Source organism: Eleutherodactylus coqui, chromosome 1 (assembly GCF_035609145.1).
Source record: "Eleutherodactylus coqui strain aEleCoq1 chromosome 1, aEleCoq1.hap1, whole genome shotgun sequence".
NCBI lineage: Eukaryota > Metazoa > Chordata > Amphibia > Anura > Eleutherodactylidae > Eleutherodactylus > Eleutherodactylus coqui.
Genome location: NC_089837.1, coordinates 327,017,120 through 327,039,117, shown reverse-complemented (window position 1 = coordinate 327,039,117; position 21,998 = coordinate 327,017,120). Strand labels below are relative to the sequence as shown.

The 21,998-nt window shown below is 40.1% G+C and overlaps 1 protein-coding gene across 3 annotated transcripts in view; it reads left to right on the top strand.

Annotated features, from left to right (window-relative positions):
• Positions 1 to 21,998, top strand: part of BCAS3 (BCAS3 microtubule associated cell migration factor) — a 1,118,574-nt gene that overhangs the window by 423,268 nt on the left and 673,308 nt on the right. For all 3 annotated transcript variants that reach the window (XM_066575105.1, XM_066575107.1, XM_066575106.1), the window contains exon 16: positions 18,173 to 18,323. In XM_066575105.1, the coding sequence (XP_066431202.1) occupies positions 18,173 to 18,323 (151 nt within the window). The remainder of the gene's footprint in view (positions 1 to 18,172; positions 18,324 to 21,998) is intronic.

Genomic DNA, 21,998 nt, shown 5'->3' with positions numbered 1-21,998 from the left:
TGGCTTTGGACACTGTGGTGGTTTGCATGTGACGAATCACAGAGCATGATCTTTCTCTGGGAAATCCACTCTTCAAAGATCAGGAGACGAAAATCCTCTTTAGTTGGCAGTTGTTTAACATGAAACCACCAATCCAGTTGGAGAGAGTCATGATCAGGACCAGTGGATGAGGTTGAGGAGGACACTGGCACCCTTCTATGGGAACCAGAGGGAGTCCGGAGTCTGTAACATTAAAGGAGGTAGGACAGTCGGGGCATCCCTGTGACCAAGTATGGAGTGTGAGGGGTGCTGATGTAGGTGGGATGTATGGGGCATCAATTGAAACAGCTGAGATGAGGCATTGAGCAAAGGGATGACGAGGTATAAAGCTGCTGTGGGAACTGGGCTGGGGCATAAGAATCCTGCCATAAAGGGAGAACTGTTTGCAGAAACAAACTGCACAGAAACTGCAACATCTGGGTCAGTTCCAGTAGCAGCATCAGAATGTGATCCATAGTAAGCCTCTGTGGTGGGATCAGAAGCTGTTAATAGGTGTTACTGAGTTGAATAGGACGTGACTGACTCACCACTCCAGTATGATGGAGTCCCATACTGAGGAGCAGTGGGAGCCACAGGTAGCATTGGAGGAGATCCCAAGGTGTTCATAGAGCCTGGGGAGGCTGATGGCAGTGCGCCTAAGAGGACTTAGGATTCAGTGGACCTCTGCAGAGGCTCAATAAGAGAGTTGAGGCAGCGCTGAGCACACGTGGAGGCCACCGCCATGCTGGCAGCCTCAATAGCCATACAGAGCTTCTGGAATACGTATGTTCTCCCCTCTTTCTTTGGGCTCAGCTGGGTACAGAACGTTTTCTTTTTTTTTTTCAATGCTACAAAAACAAACTGGTAGGCTATTTGGCTTCATTTGAAATTGGCCCACGTGGATGAGAGCTTTTGAACCTCTTTAAGGACAGATACTGATCACTGAATGATCAATTCAATGACTTACTATATTATTCATCCCCTATTTCTTATTTGGTTGCATTTTAATTTAGATTTTATGATTTTAAATTTTATCTCATAGACCTGAGAAAATAGTTCAATTTGTTATTGTGGAATGAAAAAAACCCTGTTTAAAAAATAATTAAATGTTGTGAGTGTATATGTATACTCCATTTGCTATGGAAGCCCTAAATAAGGTACATTTCCTTTCAGAAGTCATATAATTATTTGAATATGGTCCACCTGTGTGCAACTAAAATTGCACATGATGCCAGTCAAAATACATATTTTCTGAAAGGTCCATGAGTCTGTGACACCACTAAGCAAGTAACGTGAAAACCAAGGAGCTCTTCAAGAAACAAGTAATGGAGATGTATAGATCAGGGATGGGTTTAAAGGAAAACCCAAATTCTGAATATCCTACGGCGCATCATTGATTCCATTATACCACAATGGAAAGAATATTGTCGCTGCTTGTTAGTCGCGACGGCGTTGTGGCATGGTGGCCACAACACAGGGTCTGACCCGTCACCCTCCCACTATGCAGGGCAAGGGTTAATGCATGTTGTGCAGAGCTTGCTAGCTGCTCTACCTATCAGCAGGTGTGGAGAGCTTTATATTCCTACCATTTCCTCTTCCCCATGCTGTTGATTTCAGTTCAATAGAGGAGAGGTTGGAGTTGGTGAAATCCTCTAGCCTGGGTGATAGCTCCCATTACAGATAAATACTGCTTTATTCCTTTCTGTTGTTTTTGGTTACCTTTGTTGTTTGCGTTGCGTTGTCAGTCCATCTCTCCAGGGGTTCCTATAGGGATAGTCTGGGCCCAGAGGAAGACATTGGGGCTCTCTTTATCAGGACAATAACTCTGGTTGCAGGCAGGGACTCCTCACTCCCCTGTTTGTTAGGGACAGGTTTCAATCTACCTGGAGTGGTGCTCACTGTTCCATATTGCGTGGTATTTTATACTTGCGTTCAGGGTGAACATTAGGCCTCGGTCAGACGGGCGTTTTTTGCCGCGATTTGCGGATCGCATGACGGATGCGCATCCGCAAATCGCGTTACCGGGGCCGAAAAATCGCCAGAAAAATCTGCTTCTAGCCGCGTTTCCTTTGAAACGGGCCGGAGCACCAGAGCGCTGTCCAGCCCATTGAATTCAATGGAGCCGGCAATACAGCCGGCTCCATTGAAAGCAATGGGCTGCCGGCGAGCGCAGGATGAATTTTTGGGAAGGGCTTAAAAATATAAGCCCTTCCCTGAAAATCATCCAAAAATGTGTAAAAAGTAAAACAAAATATATACTCACCTTGTCTCCGCAGACGGAGTATAGCCACGGCCGGCCGGCAGTTCTCCTGAACTGCTCTGAGTAGTATTCAACAGCCTGTCATTCAGCTATTGAATGACAGCTGAGAGCTGCTCCTGATTGGTCCCTGCGCTGAGCCAATCAGAGGCAGCACTCACTCACCCATTCATGAATTCATGAATGGGTGAGTGAGAGCTGCCTCTGATTGGTGAGGGCTGTGACCAATCAGAGGCAGCCCATTCAGCAGGCGGGGATTTAAAATTACAGTCCATTGATTTAGAATGACAGCCCACAGCTGTTACAGCTGTGGCAGAGGAGAATGATCTTTGTAGTATATGTTCTCAATAGGGGCCGGCGCTGCTACTGCCGACCCCGTTGAGCGCATATACAGAACACAAGGAATCGCAGATCGCAGATAGGTACGATCTGCGATTTCTGTTCTATAATTTATCGGACAAGCGCGTAAAAAGTGCCCATGTGTCCGATACCATTGCAAAGCAATGGTTCTATAAAATCGCCGGATGCATGCGAATGCGTAAATCGCGCTAAAAATCGCCCGTGTGACTGAGGCCTTACCCTGCATCCGTGCTGGGGAAAGATGCGCTCAGCGGACGTGACCAATATGACAAAATCTACAGAAGAAGGCTGTCCAACAAATCTGACAGACTGGGCAAAGAGAGCATTAATCAGAGATTTAACAGAGATAATTCTAATGGAGCTGTAGAGATCCACAGCGAAGATTGTAATATGTATATATCCATAGGACCAGTGTAAGTAAGATTAGGCTTTATGGAAGAGTGACTAGAAAAAAAGCCATTGTTTAAAGAAAAACATAAAAAAAACACATTTGGAGTTCACCAAACAGCATGAGGAGACTCTCCAAGTCTCCAGTGGAAGAAATTTCTCTGGTTTGATGGGACTGAAACGGAACCCTTTGGCAATGAGGGGAAATGTGACATGTGGCGTAAACCCAACGTTTTCCATTGCCCCAAGAACACCATTCCCACAGTGAAGCATGGCAGTGGCAGCATCATGCTATGGGGCTGCTTTTCATCTACAGGGACTAGAAGACTGGCCAGGACTGAAATAAAGAAGGATAGCAGTAAATACAGGGCAATTTTGAGGCAAACCTGTTTCAGCCTACTACAGAATTGATACTGGTAGGAAGGTTCACCTTCCAGCAGGACAATGACCCTAAATATAGTTCTAAAACTACACTGAAGTGATCTAAGGGGAAACATTTAAATATTTTGGATTAGTATAATCAAAACTCAAACCTTAAAATAGTTGGGAATCTGTGTGTTAAGTAGTAGTATACCAACACAACACTGCCAACATGAAGGAGTTGGAACAGTTTTGTCTGAAAGAATAGATGCAAATCCCAGTGTCTAGATGTGGTAATAGAGACATATCCCAAGAAACTGTCATCTGTTATTGCAGCAAAAGGTGGCCTTACAAAGTATTGACGTTCATAGAATGAGCACTTAGGCACACTACAGTTGTCAGTTGTTTTTATCTTAATTATTGTGTGTCACAATACCCTCAAAAATTCCATTTTATTTCCAAATTGTAGTGCAACAGAACAGGTAAAACACCAAAAGGGGTGAATACTTTCAAAAGTCACTGTAAATAAATGTTACAACACTGACCATTGTAGCATAGGTCGACACATCCAAAATAGAAAGCTTGTGGATTGTGTGGCTAACAGAAAACTTATCATTCATTGAAGGACATACATGTATAGAATGTAGCAAAGTTTAACTTAACTGTGATAAGTTTCTGCAACAAGCAATCTTATTTTAAGCTGAAGAAAGCTATTGTTATCTTAATACAATAAAAGCCACTGAGAACAAATAAACGGTGGCATGGAACACTTTCTTAACGTGTTAAGTGTCATGTTAAACTTTGCTACAACATTACATTTTTTAATGGCATATCTCTGGATTTCTTTTATCTTCATTTTTTTGTTTTTTATATGTTTGTATCACTTCCTTTATAATTAGTATTGCTCATTCTCTCCTCTACCATATGTTAGTGTACCCTACCTCATTTTTCCTTTATTAAGAAGATATTAAACTATTGTCTCTCCGGAGTGGTTCGCAAGTCAGGTTTAGATTAAAAGCATCTGCAAATGCTTCACAAGATGTATCCCAATTGAGGATTGTGAGAAGAAAAATAAAGGATTGTTTTCTTTCCGGTTTCACTCCCCCTCGCAGTGATCCTTAGACCGTGTGATGTTATTTTTATGGATGTGAGAGATGTGCTAACTGTCCCATTGAACCGCTTGCTCAGCAGTAATGAGTTGAAATTTTTTTTTTTCTTTTTGGATTGTTTGTTTTCAACTTCTGATCTCACAAACAACTTGCATACAACAGCATTGCTTCCAGTGGCATTCCAGGGGGTCAGAAGGCACAGCTTCTCAACAGTTCGATGCTGTTTCCTCTTCCGAATGCTTTAGATTACAGATTAGACTGGGCTGTGTCAGGAGAAAAGGTCGAAATAAAAAGTCATAGCTTTGGCAGCGATATTTAGAATAAAAACTGTAGTGCTTACAGTAGAAAACTAGAACAGTACTGTGTATTAAATAACTGAGATTAAAAGCTTGAGCATTGAGACTTGACTTTTTAACAACTGCAGCTAATGAACTCCATCTTTTCTTATACCTTAATAGAACAGGTTTTATTTATCATTTAAAGTTCAGCTCAGCAGTCTGCATGTATCTTGAAGACTCAGAGAGCGTGTATTGCCTGGACTTTTTGTATAAACACTGCATACATTGATCTGCTAGAATATTAACCCTTTCTAATCCACTGTCTGATGTCTGAAGACATTATGATTTATGGCTGTACAGCTCCGATGTTGGAAGACATCTGTCCGGGTTCTCTTACTGTATATTGCCAGCCTCTCTGCTGTTGGAGCCTATCCAATGTGTCACCTAATGCAGTACTGGCTTTAGCCAGCATATAGCGCCGTTGTATAACGGCAGAAAAAGAGTAAGCCCCCTAGGAAAACCAGGATACAAATTGATTGGAAAGGGTTAAAACCACCCTGGGGTAAAAGTGAATAATATTGATTGTCTCATGAAAACGGCATCTGCTAAGAGATTTTCTGCAGGGTCTCTCTTTCCTTAGCACTTTCTTTTTGTAGCTTGCTATAGTATAGTCCTCCTTTACCTCAACATAAAGCAGCACAAGCCAGCCGTAGTGCAGAACATAACGGGGCCTTCCTCCTCCATGCCTGTGCTTAAGAGTAAGACTCGTCCTACTGTTTCCAGAACCTACAGCACCCATCTATACGGGGAGTGGAAGTGAGAACAGTTGGACAGGGCTAATTGTGAGACGGAGGAAGTTGGAAAGGAACTGCATAAAAAGGAAGGTTTGAGAAACTAGGAGACACCTTACAGCCAGAGAGGGAAGAAGAAAGACCCATAGAGTCAAGAGAGAACAACTTGGCCTTGACAGTAGGGAGAAGTTGACCGCGTCAGGTGGAGTGAGAGGAGAAAGTAAAAGGAGAAAAGCGAACTGCGTGGGATTGTCTTTTTTGAGCCTTACAGACTATGTTACTATGAAAACTTTGGCCCAGGCATTTTGAGCGAAATCTCATCATTTTGCACTCAGAATATCTGAAAATCTAACACACATCTATCATTCAAAAATAATGACAGAAATAATTGTGTTGCATTCATCTGATGTTTTTAATGTTGATGACTAGAGATGAGCGAACACGTTCGGCTCCGCCCCTTTTTCGCCCGAACACCGAACTTTGCGAACACTTCAGTGTTCGGGCGAAAAAGTTCGGGGGCCGCCGTGGCAGCGCGGGGGGGTGCGGCGGGGAGTGGGGGGGAGAGGGAGAGAGAGAGGGCTCCCCCCTGTTCCCCGCTACTGCCGCCCGCGCCGCCGCGCATCTCCCCGCCCCCCGGCGGCACCCGGACACTTACGCGCGAACACTGCAGTGTTCGGCAAAGCCGGTGTCCGGGTGCGGATGTGTCCGTAACGGACACGTTCGCTCATCCCTATTGATGACACATCATCACACTCCATTGTTGTCAAACTTTCAAAGTACTGTATATTGAAAAAAATATTTTAACATTTTTACATTTTCTTGCTTGAAACTAATCACTCCTTTAAAACATGTTTGTTAAGAGTTTGAAATAAGTACATGTAAAATATGATAACAATAATGAAAGAAAAAGTAAAAAAAAATGATTCCAAAGTCCACAGTAAATCAGTCCCTGGCCTTTGTAGATGCTTCCAAAATACTTCTGATAGTTCTGGCTGTAGGCCATCTTTGCAGAAGCTCAATTGGCTGTGCTCGACAGTCTTGAATACACACCTCTACAGATTCTATATTACCAGATTAGTAGAACCGAGGATAAATCCAAGTTCTAAGTGACATAATAGAACTCTTTCCCTACAAATATCCGACTTTATACAAATAAAGCACTTAGTCTTGTGAAGAATTTTAATCTTACAATGACACCTTTAATTTGTATCCTGTCCACTGGGTATTCACTTTGTAAAGTACTTTTCATGACTCTTCTTTCTCATAGTGAAAGCATGAATATTACCAGAACCTCTTTGGGAATATAATAACTTGCTGCAAACTTAACGTGAGGATTTTTAAGTTGACCCATTCGATTTCTCTTTATACAATTTCCCTTTAATCTTTACCAATCCATTTTTCAGACTTAACTTTTTTCAGAGATCTGGGTTCTAATGCAATAGCAATATGAATGGACCACAGAGTACCCATGAATCAGTCCGTTGCCTATAAACAGGACATATAACATAAGTAGCTCTTTGTTCCATTCATATTACTGTGTGTGCTGTAGTATTGGAAATTTACATTTTTAGAAGGCTAAAATGATGAATCATTTTGTCCGCTGTTATGCACATTTAGTGAAGTAAGACTATGTAAGACATGGCCTTAGTTCACATCTGCATTCTTTGATCTACTTTTAGTGGATCTTTTTTCTCTTTTCAAAATATAAAAAAAATGATATATAATTGATGAAAACGAAAGCGACACAAATCCGGTATTTTGATGCATTTGTTAAACAAATCCATTAAAAAAATGTATAGTTTGTATCTGTTTCTTATCTACTATTATCAGTTTTTAATGATTCCTTTTTTTTCTCTTTTAGCTGTAGTTTTACAAATACACACGTGCAGCGTGATTCTACGTATCCGTGACACGGACGCCCAACCTCATACAGACAGAATAGTTTCCATATGTATCTGTCCATCATTGAGTACATTGATTGAAAAATAAATAAAAACGTCATTCCATCCAGTTTCCGTTATTTTGGACGGAAAAAAATTTGCGCACTTCAGTCTTTCCTTTCTACCAATGCATGAAAATAAGACAGAATGGAAGCAAACTGAGACAAAATAAGCCCCATTGAAATCAAACAGGATTTAACTAAAATGCTGGTGTGAACTCAGCCATGGGCCGCTTTCACGCGGCTGAGAAGGTCACACGAGTTTGCGCATTGCGAGACACACAAATCTTGCACAAATATGAACCCCATTCTTTTGAATGGGGTCATATACATGAGGGATGCGACGCAGGGAAAAATAATGTCATGTCCTATCTTTGGGCATTCCCTCGGAACACCTCACCCATTGTTTTCAATGGGGCCGGGTAAAACATTGTGTGCCGTGTGAGGTGCATATGATGCAATATTTCCCATTGAAAACGACGGAAATCACCTGCGGATTCTCCGGCGCGGCTGAAAGCTGCTTCCCTGAAGGGATGCGAGGCCTCGCATGAAAAAAAAAAAGGCCTCGCATCCACGGGAAAATTGCAGGGTTTCTAAGCGCGATATCAGGCCAAGTTTTACGGCCCAATATACCAATGTGACAGTAATATCAGTATGTTTTACATGCAAAATTCCCCCATGTACAACACTCCTGTATATCTGTATGGTCCAAGAAATGTATCTTTGGTACAGAACAAAATGGCAAAATAAATGAATGCAAACTGTGTGAAATTATATGTTACAAAGAAAATCACTTAATTAAGAAAATGCAGAAAGTAGGGCCACACATCCCTACATTGTTTACAAAACAAAATCACAAATATACTTTACAGCTTAATTTCACAAAACTAAAAGAAAGGCTTATGCCAAAAGGACTTGTTATCCTCATGTCTACACCTTACTAGATGCTTAGGTAAAAAATATTGCAACTATACATAACTATGATTAACAATGTGAGAAACGCACTTGTTTTGGGAGGAGACTGCTCTAATAGAGTTTGTGGGGCTTGGGTAGTTGCTGAAGAATTGGAGAGTGCATGACCAGAGGGTTAAGGAGTGCACTGAAGAGTTTGTGTAGATGGCAAACAGCCACAGCGAGTTTGACGTTAGCGTGGCAAAGTCTTGTGTAGTAGGTAAGTCTTGGGCATAGCACTAAAGGTAGAAAGCTAGTAATTAAGCATGCTTAGGGGGACCTAGATATTACAGTAGGTCACTTCAGTTTACTTTTACAAAAGTTACATTTTTCTTCATCATACTTTACGAACAGTAGGGTAAAAGTCAATTTCAATGATGTGAAATCTACAATTGATCTAATAGTAGGGTGAATACTATATACATAATCCAAATCTATTTTCCCATTTTTCATGTTAAAAAAAAATCTGAATTAAAAATTAATATATTTTTTATCATTGTGTCTGTAAAAGTCTGATGCAGCATAATACAGGGTGCTTGTCCATTTGTGTCTTCCATATTCAGAACGGTTGGTTGGGGCCAGAATAGGAGCTAGTTTTGGGTACCAGAGGTGGGACAGTTAGATGGCATAAAAGTTTGAGGCAGGAATACCCCATTAAAGCTGCTGGTGTAAATCCTGTAAGTTGCAATGCTAAATTTGCTCTGGGTGATGTTTGTCATCGGAGGGATATGGGATTACTGTCCATGTATTGATTGCCCTTTCAGTCAAAAGATGAAGAACAATCAGAACTCCCCACAGGGTATTGTAGACAATGGGAAGGAGCCTCTGGAAAAGCAACCATCATTTCTGTCTAATAAACCTTTTAACAGAATGTATTTCCTGAGTCCCATGTCCATCCAGTTTAGAGGCCACCATTAAGATGTATCGTGTTAGAAGACATTTCCCATGCCATTCACAACCAGCATCAGTGGGTGGCAGCATTTATTGGAATCAAAATTAACGGGGCAGGATAGTTGAAATGTATTTCCTTGTAAAGACAAAATGTTAATTATATCCCCCAGTTTTTGGGGGAAATATTAAGTATACAATACAGTATAAAAAAGTGCAACTACCATTTCATTTCTGATCTCTACTGATACTGTGTATCTCAGTAATGTATTAAGCAGTGACGCATTGAAGAACACAATTTAAAAGCTATGCTTTTCCATCAATGCGAATTTCAAACCCACTTTAATTAATAATTAAATAAATAAAGAGGTTATCCAGCTTGTAAAAATTGATGGCCTGTCCTCAGAATAGGCCATCAATATCTGATCGGGGGCAGTCTGTTTGAATCAGCCGATTGAGGCCATGTACGACTGCTATGGTCTTTCAATGTTTACATTGGTCCGGTAAGCTGTTTTTACTCAGAATGCTATACAGTACATTTCACCGTTCTGAATACTGCAGCCTTACCCCATTCACTTAGGTCAGCGGATTGAATGGGATTGAAAATATGCATGTTTCTCCTTATGGACCATATACATTATAAATATCTGTGTCCGCCTACTTCCTATGAGAATGCTCCCAAGTGAGTCATGCAGGTGGTAAATTATTGTATATTAACATTGTAATCCCACCTTTGCTATCTTCAGCTCTTCTTTCAGACTGATACCACCTATCAACTAATTGCTATTCGTGTGAATTTCTATGACTTCAGTACTCAGGAAAGGAAATTTCCAACTAATGCCCTATACCAGTGGTGGCGAACCTATGGCATGCGTGCCAGAGGCGGCACTCAGAGCCTTCCCAGCTGGCACTCGCCGCCGTCAACCGCTCACCACATTAGTAAATACCGGCAGAGGTGCCGCAGCTCTCCTGCTGGTATTCACTCAGCAGCTAGAGGTCTGACGTCTCCTACTTGGTTCTGCGAGAGCAGGGGAGGGGAGAAGGTGTCCGGCAGCATGTCACATTCTGCTCCTGGGATCGGTGGCAGCAACAGCACCAAGCAGAGGAGGTGGGGGGTTCAATTTGGGTCTCAGAGGGGGGCGCTATTACTACAGGGGCCACTATGAGATGTCACTATTACTACCGGGGACGCTGTGAGATGACACTATTACTACTGGGGGCTGCTGTGGGATGTCACTATTACTACTGGGCTGATGTGGGATGTCGCTATTACTACTGGGGCCACTATGGGATGTCACTATTATTACTGGGGGGCCACTGTGGGATGTCACTATTATGACTGGGGCCACGGTGCGGGGTCACTATAACTACTAAAGCCACTATGGGGGGGTCAATATCACTGCTGGGATACGTTTACACGAGGTGGAAATGCTGCAGAATGTCCTCAGCGGCACTTTCTGTGGCAAATTCCACAGCATTTCAGCATCCAAAAGCAGTCAAAATCTGCACCCAGTCTATTTTGAAACAGCCTTGTCCTTTTAAGAACTATGGGGGTAAAAATCATATGTCGTGATAAGCCCCGCCCCCTGACCTGTTGGCACTTTACAATAAATAAGTGGGTTTTGGGTTGCAGTTTGGGCACTTGGTCTCTAAAAGGTTCGCCATCACTGCCCTATACTGTGCATTTCTGTTATGGATGAGCATTTATGTATACGCACTACCATGGACTGATTGTATATCGTATTGTTACTGGCACCCTACACTTTAAAATAATTTCACAATAACTTATCAATTGTTACAAGATATGATGAAGATCATTTATTAAGCAATATTATACCATCACTGAAGAATTTCTGTTACTAAAATGATCCTTTTTTAACATATGCTCCTGTTGGATTAGATGCAGAATGAAGAAAATAGCATATGCTGCATTTCAAGCATTACCATAATCCTTACTGCACACCATATGTAAAAGGAGCCTGGCAGAAGATGTGAAAATGTATGTTAGCAGAAGCCATTATTTCTGCTTATAGACTGCCTTCGTGATGACTTTACCCCCCAAAAAATAAATAAAAATGGATGAAAATAATGACGCTTTTACAAGCCAAAAAAACGCTGTGAAATAAGTGTATATGAAGGAAGCCTTAAAGGAGATGTCCCGAGGCAGCAAGTGGGTCTATACACTTCTGTATGGCCATAATAATGCACTTTGTAATGTACATTGTGCATTAATTATGAGCCATACAGAAGTTATAAAAAGTTTTATACTTACCTGCTCCGTTGCTGGCGTCCTCGTCTCCATGGTGCCGACTAATTTTCGCCCTCCGATGGCCAAATTAGCCGCGCTTGCGCAGTCCGGGTCTTCTCCTCTTCTCTATGGGGCTCCGTGTAGCTCCGCCCCGTCACGTGCCGATTCCAGCCAATCAGGAGGCTGGAATCGGCAATGGACCGCACAGAAGCCCTGCGGTCCATGAAGACAGAGGATCCCGGCGGCCATCTTCAGCAGGTGAGTATGAAGACGCCGGACCGCCGGGATTCAGGTAAGCGCTGTGCGGGTGGTTTTTTTAACCCCTGCATCGGGGTTGTCTCGCGCCGAACGGGGGGGGGGGGTTTAAAAAAAAAAAAACCCGTTTCGGCGCGGGACATCTCCTTTAACTCCTTGAGTGGTGGGGTTCTTCCCACCCTGTCAGAACCACCAGGGCAGTTTTTTAAAATGGTCTAATCATTTAATTTCAACTAATTTTGCAGTCGCGTTCCAAGAGCCATAACTTTTTCATTTTTCCATTGACAGGGCTTGTTTTTTGCGGGACAAGTTGTACTTTTTGATGGCATCATTTTTGGGTATATATAATGTATTGCATAACTTTTGTAAAAACATTTGTAGGGAGATTGGGGGAAAAAAATTCTGCCATTTGTTTTTTTGATTTCATTTTTACAACGTTCAGGGTGCAGAATAAATAATGTGATAACATTATTCTCTGAGTCACACGATTCCGGCGGTACCAAGTTTATACAGTTTTTTTATGTTTTACTATTTTTGTACGTTTAAAACATTTTTTTTTCTTGAAGGTTTGCTTTTGTGTCGCCACATTCCAAGAGCCGTATTAACTTTATTTTTCCATTGCCAGAGCTCTAGAACTCCAGTCTTCATTTATCCAATTTTTTGGAACATGTAAAATTTTGATTGCTTTTTATTCCATTTTTTCTAGTGGCAAGATTAACAAAATCTGTAATTCTGGCATGTTTTTTATTTTTATTTTTTACTGAATTCTCTGAGCAGTATAGATAATGTATTAAAGTAATTCTACAGGCTGTACGATTATGCCAATACCAAATTGTAATAGTTTTTTTTTCCTTTTTCACGACTTTTTCACACTTAAAAAAAAAAAGTAATAAAGGTTTAAATCACCCTCCTTTTGCCATATCGATAATAAAAAAATCTAAACCATAAAAGAAAAATACATATTTGGTATCGCCACGTTCATAAATGTCCGATCTATCAAAGCAGTGCATTTTTTACCCTGCACGGTAAATGTAGTCCGAAAAAAAAATGAATGCCGCAAATGCACTTTTTCAGTTACCCCGTCTTCCAGGAAAAAAATGCAATAAAAAGTGATCAAAAAGTCGTATGTATTCCGAATTAGCACTAACTACTAAACTACGGTACATCTCACAAAAAAATGAGCCCTTGTTCAAGTACGTTGACGGAAAAATAAAAAAGTTATTGCACGCAGAAGATGCAGCAGCAAATAATTTTTAAAAAACTAAATGTTTTCAAAAAAAAATACAAGTACTACAGCAGAAAAAAACTATACAAGTTTGGTATCATAGTAATCACACTGACCCATAGAATAAAGCTATCAGGTCATTTTTGTTGCAGTTTTTGTGCCGTAGAAACAAAACGCACTGAAAGATGGCGGAATGTCATTTTTTTTTCATTTTACTCCACTTAGAAATTTGAAGTATTTCAGTACACAATATGGTACTTGAAATAGCACCATTAAAAAATACAACTTGTCCCGCAAAAAACAAGCCCTCATACAGCGACGTCAGTGATTAAATAAAGGAGTTATGATTTTTTAAACGGGGGGAGGAAAAAAAGAAATGGGGAAAAAAAGGGGCTGTGTCATTAAGGGGTTAAATAATGTACTAACCTCCTTCTCTGGGTCATTACGACGCAGGGATACCACATGTGTAATTTTATTTTCAATTTTTTATAAAGTAAAGGGAGACAAGTGTTTTTATTTCTTTTGTTTTACAATTTTTTTTACTTTTTTTTTTACTTTTTTTACTTTTTTTTGGCCCTTTAAGGGACTTCCACAGAGACCCATCAGGACCCCCTGATCACATTCCAGAGGTCCCGTGGTAACAGCCCTTTACATGCTGCAGTCACATAGACTGCAGCATTTAAAGGGTTAACACAGCAGAGATCGGAGGTTTTATCTGATCTCTGCTGTAAGAGCTGGTGCCTGGCTGTCCTCTGATAGGCAAGCACCAGCTCTCCCTGCCACAGAGACCATCGGCTTGCTTCTGACAAGCCGATGGTCTCTATGGCAACCTGTAAACAAACCAGTGCAAGAGTTTGAATTCAGAAGCGGGAGATTGCCGGCAGATCGGCAATATCTTCCTGCTTCTGTTTTTCAAAGTCCTGCAGTGTTCTCTGTGGGACTGTGCAGGCAGAGCACAATGCCAAAGCTTATGGCAGTGTGCACTGCAGCTCCCATAGTGATACATAGCCCGGAAATCTTCCGGGCTATATCACTATCAGCAGTGGAACTCGTCCCGGAAAATTTCCGGGCGCGCCACTCAAGGGGTTAATGGGGTTTTCCAGCTTTATACTAATAATGACTGAATGCCGCCTGGGATCCAGCCTTATCCCAATCAGTTTAGGACTTGAATGGGAACTGTGCCTGCGGTACCATTCTGGGCCGCTACGCAGTGTATAGAAATGTGTGTTTCCAGCACACAGCAGCTCAGTGCGCCTCCAGCAAACAGCTGATCAGCGGGCTTCATATTCGGTGGACCCCAGACAATCAATTATTGAAGACCTATCCTGGGGAGGTCATCAAGAGTATAGAGCTGGAAAACCGTTTACATGTTAGATTCCTGGCCATTCAGTCTGCCACATAATGACATTAAGTTGAAACACAAATGTTTATGAATTGTATGTAACATTCATCAATTTATGACTTTTATACAAAATAGGTTTTCTAAGCAAACGATTATTTATTATGTGTAAATGGCAAATGGCCGAGTTCTTGAGACAATTAATTCTCCACTTCACAATAGTTAGGCCGCAGTCAGACGTGCTAAGTAACGTGTAAAACCACGCTCCTGACATGCAGAAAAAATCACATGACCGGGCTGTCTCTAGTTCCGTGGAACAGCCTGGTCACACGTCCGTGGTGTGCGCAGCCTGCTTCCATGGCTCCCATAGGAGCTTGTGGTAAGCACCCTGGACAGCACACACCACGGAGCTGACAGGCGAGTTGGCACTCGCTGTCTGTTCTTTTTTAGAAGCTCAGATTCTGAAAATGATCATGTGAGCGCTTCCATAGCAACCTATTGGTTGTTATAGAAGCATGGTTTTACACGCTGCTGTAGCCGCATGTAAAACACACTTGTTTGACCAAGGCCTTACAGTCCAAATAAAATTGTCTGCCAGGGAGGTGAATTTTAAAGGCAGAGGTTGCATCAAATATCTACTTAATATTTGTGTTGTATGATCACCTCCACCATATGGATGATATTACTGTTGATTGATCCTTTGTAGAGATGAGCGAGCGTACTCGGATAAGCACTACTCGCTCGAGTAATTGGCTTTATCCGAGTATCGCTATGCTCGGGTCTGAAGATTCGGGTGCCGGCACGGAGCGGGGAGCTGCAGGGGAGAGTGGGGAGGAACGGAGGTAAGATCTTTCTCTCCTTCTCTCCCGCCCGCTCTCCCCTGCTCCCCGCTGCGACTCACCTGTCAGCCGCAGCGGCACCCGAATCTTTAGACCCGAGCACAGCGATACTCGGATAAAGCCAATTACTCGAGCGAGTTGTGCTTATCCGAGTACGCTCGCTCATCTCTAATCCTTTGAGATACACTGGCAGTCAGAAACTTCTTGGAAAAAATATGAATGGGATTGGGTTTTATTTTTATTGGTTAAGCTGAACTTGTATAGAGAAATCAGTGCCCATTTATCAGTAGTTCGATTCTGGAGAGTTATCTGCTGTCCGTCTTGACCACCAATCGTATGGGTCTTCTTGTACTGTGATAGGAACTAGGCTCTCAGCAGTCTGTGCACCTGGCAAGAAGACCTGCATCATCTGTTGCACTTGTATACCTTTTTTTTCTCCAAACATAAAAACTCCTTTTTACCTGAAATAAACTTTCTGTGGGATAGAAAATTTCCTGTGATTTCCTGTAGTACATTATAATAACAGTGTAACCATCGCAATTACCTGCAATCATCCTCTGGTTATACGAGTAATTGCAGAATTGTTGTAATTTGAAAAGAATTTCTGTCCGCTGTCGTCCTCTGTCATGCGCTCACTCACTATTTACTTTGCTTCTGTGTCTTGTGGGACAAATGAATCCTTTAGAAGTGCTGCAGACAAGCACTGTGAAAACCATTAAACTTTCACCTGCGCCTAAATCATTAACAAATAAGTGTAATGTCAACATGCCATAATTATTACAATGGTTAAAGTTTTACTTAGGCATTTCGACACTTTTGTGTGTTTTCTTAAAGGGTTCAGCATACCTATTTGTATGTAATGTAGACTCACACACGGGTATTTAAACAGTAATTATGCTGCTACAATATTTTTCATGTAGATTGGTCTTCCTTGAGCTTGAACTCTGACCTTCCATCTCTGTTTCGTCACTTGTGCACTGATTGCCTTATTTCTTTATACATTTTATTTGTATTTTATATGCTATCACATTTTGCAGAAAATCTAGCCTTTTTTTTTTTTTTTTTATAAAGAAGCACTGAAGCCTTTATTTTTCGAAACCCCAAATTCATTAAGAGATCTTTCCTGCCCTCTTCCTTTGGCTGTTTTCTTTCCATTTCAAGTACCATTATGGTATTTCAGGCAGCTTCCTGTGAGAAATCCATTTCTATGTTGTTATTCTTCCTTGTAAAAAGGTGGCTGCACTGGGGGTGTAGCTGTTTTGAAATTTTAAGAACCCTCTTGAAGTCAGGATTGTGTGGATCAGGCCTGGGATTTCTGTAATATGTACTGAAGAATGCACCAGTTATTTAGGAACTTAATTCCCAATATGGCTCCTCTTTGATTAAGGACAAAAGGCAACATCTCATGGCATTATTGGAAATCCGAAAACTAGTTAATGATCTAAACTCTTTAACTCACTGTTTCTTGACTATTTAAAGGACTTTGATTTTATTCCAAACAAGCTCATTCAGGCCTTTCTCTTTCACGTTTTCCCTATGTCTTTCTTCTCCGTGCTTTTCTTTCCCTCCAGCCTATGTAATTTGTAGCTCATTTCCTCTTCTGTCTGGGGGCTGAAAGGTTGTGAGTGGCTAACAATAGCTAGAGCAAGAGTTCTTGAGATGAGCAGCATCCATGTTTAGTGCTCAAAAGGTTAAACACTGTTAGACTGTTTGGAAAACAGATTTTATTCATGGCATTTAAATCATGAAATAATCCCCTCTAATCAAAACCATCAATCTCGGCTTGTTTGTAATGCTGTTTTCTTTTTAATGAAAGGTTAGTTCAAATACAGCTCTTCTGGGTCTTGCATTCTGTCGTTGCCATTTCTATAGAGGCACTTATCAGTATTGTTGAACTTTATATTAGTGGCCCAGTTTGGTAGCAATTCTTAATATCCAGGTGTGAATTAAGCTGGTCGAAGATGCACTAATGTTTCAGCTGGTACAACCTATAGCAATTATTTCTTGCAATAGTCTGCATTTATGGTAACCTAATGAGTTTATAGTATAAAAATCTTTTTTTTCAGGAATACCACTACTACTCTTTACTTATAGATTATAGGTGAAATTAGCTCATATTTTCCTATACAGAACAAAAGTGAGGTATTCTGATTCTGGGAAATTCAGTATAATTGTAGCAATTAATTTTGATGTAAGTAAATTATCGTCTGACTTTGTATCAATAAAGCAAAAACAATACAATATCTATCTGGAGATGTGCAGAGATTACCTCTAATAAGCAGAAATTATTGGCACAGGCTCTTGTTATATGGTTGTATGTTTGATGTTTTACTACTTTTGGAAGGACTCTTGGAAAAATCATTCTGATCTTTCCAATCATAGCAAATAATTTGATTGTACAATATAATTCAGAACATTTGTATCAGAGGAAAAGATCACTTTACTAAACCTTGTTCTATATAGTTAGATAACATATATAACAGCAATACAAAAAAATACTTAAATCTGTTCAATGGATAAAATTAGAAAGGTCATGTTGGCCTTTGCTCATAGTATTACAAGAATGTTACTTTTTACTATATTACAAAATCTGTGTTTACTAAATAACGCTGAACATTCTGTTTATGGTCTTTACCAAAGTGGAGTACCAGGCAGCTAGGTGATAATGGTTAGATGATCCAGTATGTACACTATTATATTATTGAATGTTTTTTTAATTAAATCATTAGTTGCTTTTATTTTATTTTTTTCTACCTACCCAGACGGTAGAGCAACTTCTGGAAGCACTTCCTGTCTATTTGTGTCACTTTTCTTGAACTGTTTAATGCTTGAAGAGATACAGTCTATCCTGAATGTCAAAAGTCCTTTGTAAACATGGCCTCACCTTATCTTACAGTACGTATCATGTTGTTTTGTTCTTATTGGCAGGCAAACTTAACAGTCAAGAAAACTACAATAATTTTACCAACAACAACCCAGGAAATCCACGACTGTCTCCACTTCCCAGTTTGACGGTGGTGCTACCGCTTGTTCAAATAAAGCAACCAATGACATTGGGAACTATCACAAAACGCACGGGGTAAGCATTGGTATCGCATTCATCTTTCCTTTAAATTACAACATTGAATATTCATTTAAGAGGCTTGGGCTCTTCTATAGCTGTTCAATACCATTAATAATATTCAAACAGCTAAAATCTAAATATTACCCCTGTATATTCCCACTGTGCTGCTACATGTTACTATTGCTAATTAATAGTCCCTCTTTTCTCTTTTGAATTCTACAACGTCCGCAAATCAAATGTAGGGAAAGAGGAGTGTTCCAGTAAGCTGGTATTATCAGTAATTGAGACATTCTAACATTCTTATAAAATATACTTTTAGTAATGTAATGTTTTAATTCATCTTTAGATTTGAACTTTTAGATCTTCATGATGGAGACCGGTATGAAATTGCCTTTCTTTTTAACCCTCAACTTTGCAAGGTTTTGGGCTAAATTATATTTTCAGCAGGATTAAAGGAGTTTTCAGGGAAACCAATGTGAATATTTACCAGTTCTAATGATATTCACCATTGTTTCATATACAATAATATTGTTAAACAAGTTGAAAGAATTGTTACACTCACATTGTCTGCTGCAGCTAGAATTTACATTGAATTCGGAGAGGAATTCAGATATTTGTATTAATAACTGCAGAAAATTGATTATTTATTTATTAATATGCCACAATGTATTCTGAATGTTTTTACATAAGGGAAATTATCACTTGTTTTGCCTTTTTCTACATTTGACACTTTATTTATATTGGCAATACATACTTTGTGACCAGTGGATGAGCCCTTTGGCAATATTTCTGTTTCACTGCAATGCAAGCCCGCAGCTTATTTTGCGTGCACTGTTTAATGTCCGCGCAGGGCTACATAGTCACCAGAGAAGCCAATCGCAACATAAATCTATCTCCTGAGGCTGCAAAATGATGATGTGATTAACATGCAAAGCTGACACACGGTTCATTGATACATGGAACATTTGTGAACTGCTAGTGACCCATTTCAAGTGGGTTTTCTCATAATTACATTTTTTTGCATTTCATTCTATATATATATATATATATATATATATATATATATATATATATATATATATATATTCTTCATATGGTCATCATTATTATTAAAGGGGTTTGTCCAGAATCAGGAAAAAAAGTCTGCTGTGTTTGCAGAAACAGCACCACGTCTGATCATAAGCTGTGTCCAGTCTTGCAATGTTAGTTCATTCACTTGAATGGGAATATGATGCAATGCCAGTAATGTCTTGTGGACTGATGTGGTGCTGTTTATGAAAAAGCAGCAGACCCTTTTTTCTAATTGTTCTAATAAATAGATTTTCAGTTCTCTTATAAGCAATTGTGTGTTTTATCTACATTACTATTTTTCTAATTATGATTGTGGACATGGATCTGATGTTAGTTTTAATGTACAGTTATTCATATTACTAGTGAAAGATTAATATGTTCACATAGCGTATATGGAAGCACTGCATCCACTGAAGCTTCTGTACATCCATAGCCACTGATGTATGGATACGTGATTGTAAATAGAAACATAGACGGAGGAATTTAAGGTCAGCTTTTAATATAATCCCTGCCAGCGCACGATGCACCTAATGTATGAAGAGGTGCATGCTTCTTCCTACATAAGGTGCATCTCAGGCAGTCCATGTGCCTGCACAATAATCTACGCTAGCAATGAGCTGGAGTAGATTTCTCGGAAAAATTGATGCCAACTTCAGGTATAAATTATATATAAATCTGTTGAGACAGGGTTGCTGTGGTTCCTTTTGACAAACCATGCCCACTTTTCCCAAAACTGTTGTGATCTTGTATAAAAAAAATAAAAAGTGCACATTTTTTACACAAGAAATGTTTGTTCCAAAGTTTGTAATTTTTTAACACCATTTTACACTTGATAAATCCCCCCTCGAGTGTCTGCTAATAGATATGGTTGTTGAGATCTCAACTTGGTGACTGCACACATATAAATGTAACGGTGGACAAAAAGAAATGCCAGTTTTGGCCATTGTTAAAGTGCCCCACTTGCCCTTAAGGTTTCACTTACTTCACTACAGCTAAAGCCTGTACTGACCATGGTGGTCAACAAGCACAATAATGGGCCCCTAGAGAGTTGAAGAAATACTGCAATTTCCAACTGCTGCTGTATTTTCTTCAAGACTCATATTGCCCATGCATAGTAATGCAGTAACAATTACTTATTGGGCATGTGAAGAGAAACAGAAAATGAAAACTCCATGGAATTGAATGTGTTTCTTATGCTCATAAGAAATTACACCATAATAAAAGGGGTCAGGTTATAGTTTTCCAGCATTAGGCCTCAGCAACACCAGGGCAAAAAGTGATCTTAGTGATTCTGGGGTCTAGGATCCACCAAACAAGGCTTCAGTAGCTCCTTCATTCTTGTGCATATGTGTCTTTCATGTGGCAATATGTCAACCTTTAACATCCTGGCTGCCCTCTCTTCTTATGAAAAACGTATTGGGAAAGTGGAAGAGGTGAAAATCTAGGGCTTGAATGAGACAAACAGAGACTGAGCCTTTGCAGAAATAATTTATTTGGATACTCGTGTCTGACCACATCAGACTTATTGAAATTCATCCAATGCATATGTCTTCTAAAACAGGCCAAGCAGACACTGGCCAAGATTGGTAACTCTATAAATATATGTGTTACAGACACACAGCAAATATAATAATCATTTTCCACACGATCAGTAAGTAGTCTAATACCAGAGCCAAAATATAATTAGTTTTCAGTTTAGAGTTGAGCCGTTTTCCCCTTAATACTGGTTCAGCCTTAGAATTGGATATGAAATATTTCCATTTCTCTCCTACATCTGTCAGGAAACTGATGTGAATAAAGGATTTTCACAAGGCATATATCCTGTTTGGATGGCTTAAACTTCCAAGTTGCTCTGAGCTCACACACTGGGAACCTAGATGACCACATGATGAGAACACTTCGCATGTGTAGGAGCAGCATGTTCCTCCTCCTATTAAGCTCTGGCAGCTCAACTTAATCACTTTCACGTCTCGTGGCCTAACTGTAACCAAGCACACTCTCATGTTTGGATCTAGAAGGTCGCACAGGGATAATTCAAAGTGAATAACAAACACCTTTTCATTTTATTTTCAGCTAAGAGACTTTAGCCTTTATTTTATACTTGGAGTATGTGTATGCATTATATATCTATTTCTGTTTGCTTTAAAGGAAATATCGCACTTTAGTGTTTTTTATGACATGCCAGTAGGATAGCCACTGATAAATAAATAAATATAGTTATTTGTATAGCGCCCACTAATTCCTCAGTGATTTCAGTTAATTTATTTGTTGCCCCCCACCCAGTTAGGTACTCATTTAGCCAACCTCGGAAGGATGGAAAGCTGAGTCAACCTTGAGCCGGCTACCTGAACTACACGGGGATTGAACCTACAACCTACAGATTGTGAGCGAGAGCTTAGGACTGCATTTCTGCTGCCTAAACACTCTGTGTCACACGAGTCTGTTTTGCTCGGCATTAAAGTAATTGTGAGTTATGGATTAAAAAGGCTGTTTTGGGGATTGTTGGGGCTGTGACATTAATATGCCATAAAACACTATAGTAGAAAACCCCCTTCAGGGTAAAAGAAGATCTGCAGAAAGTAAAATACATCCATTAAGTTATCCTATTCTATCAAGCTG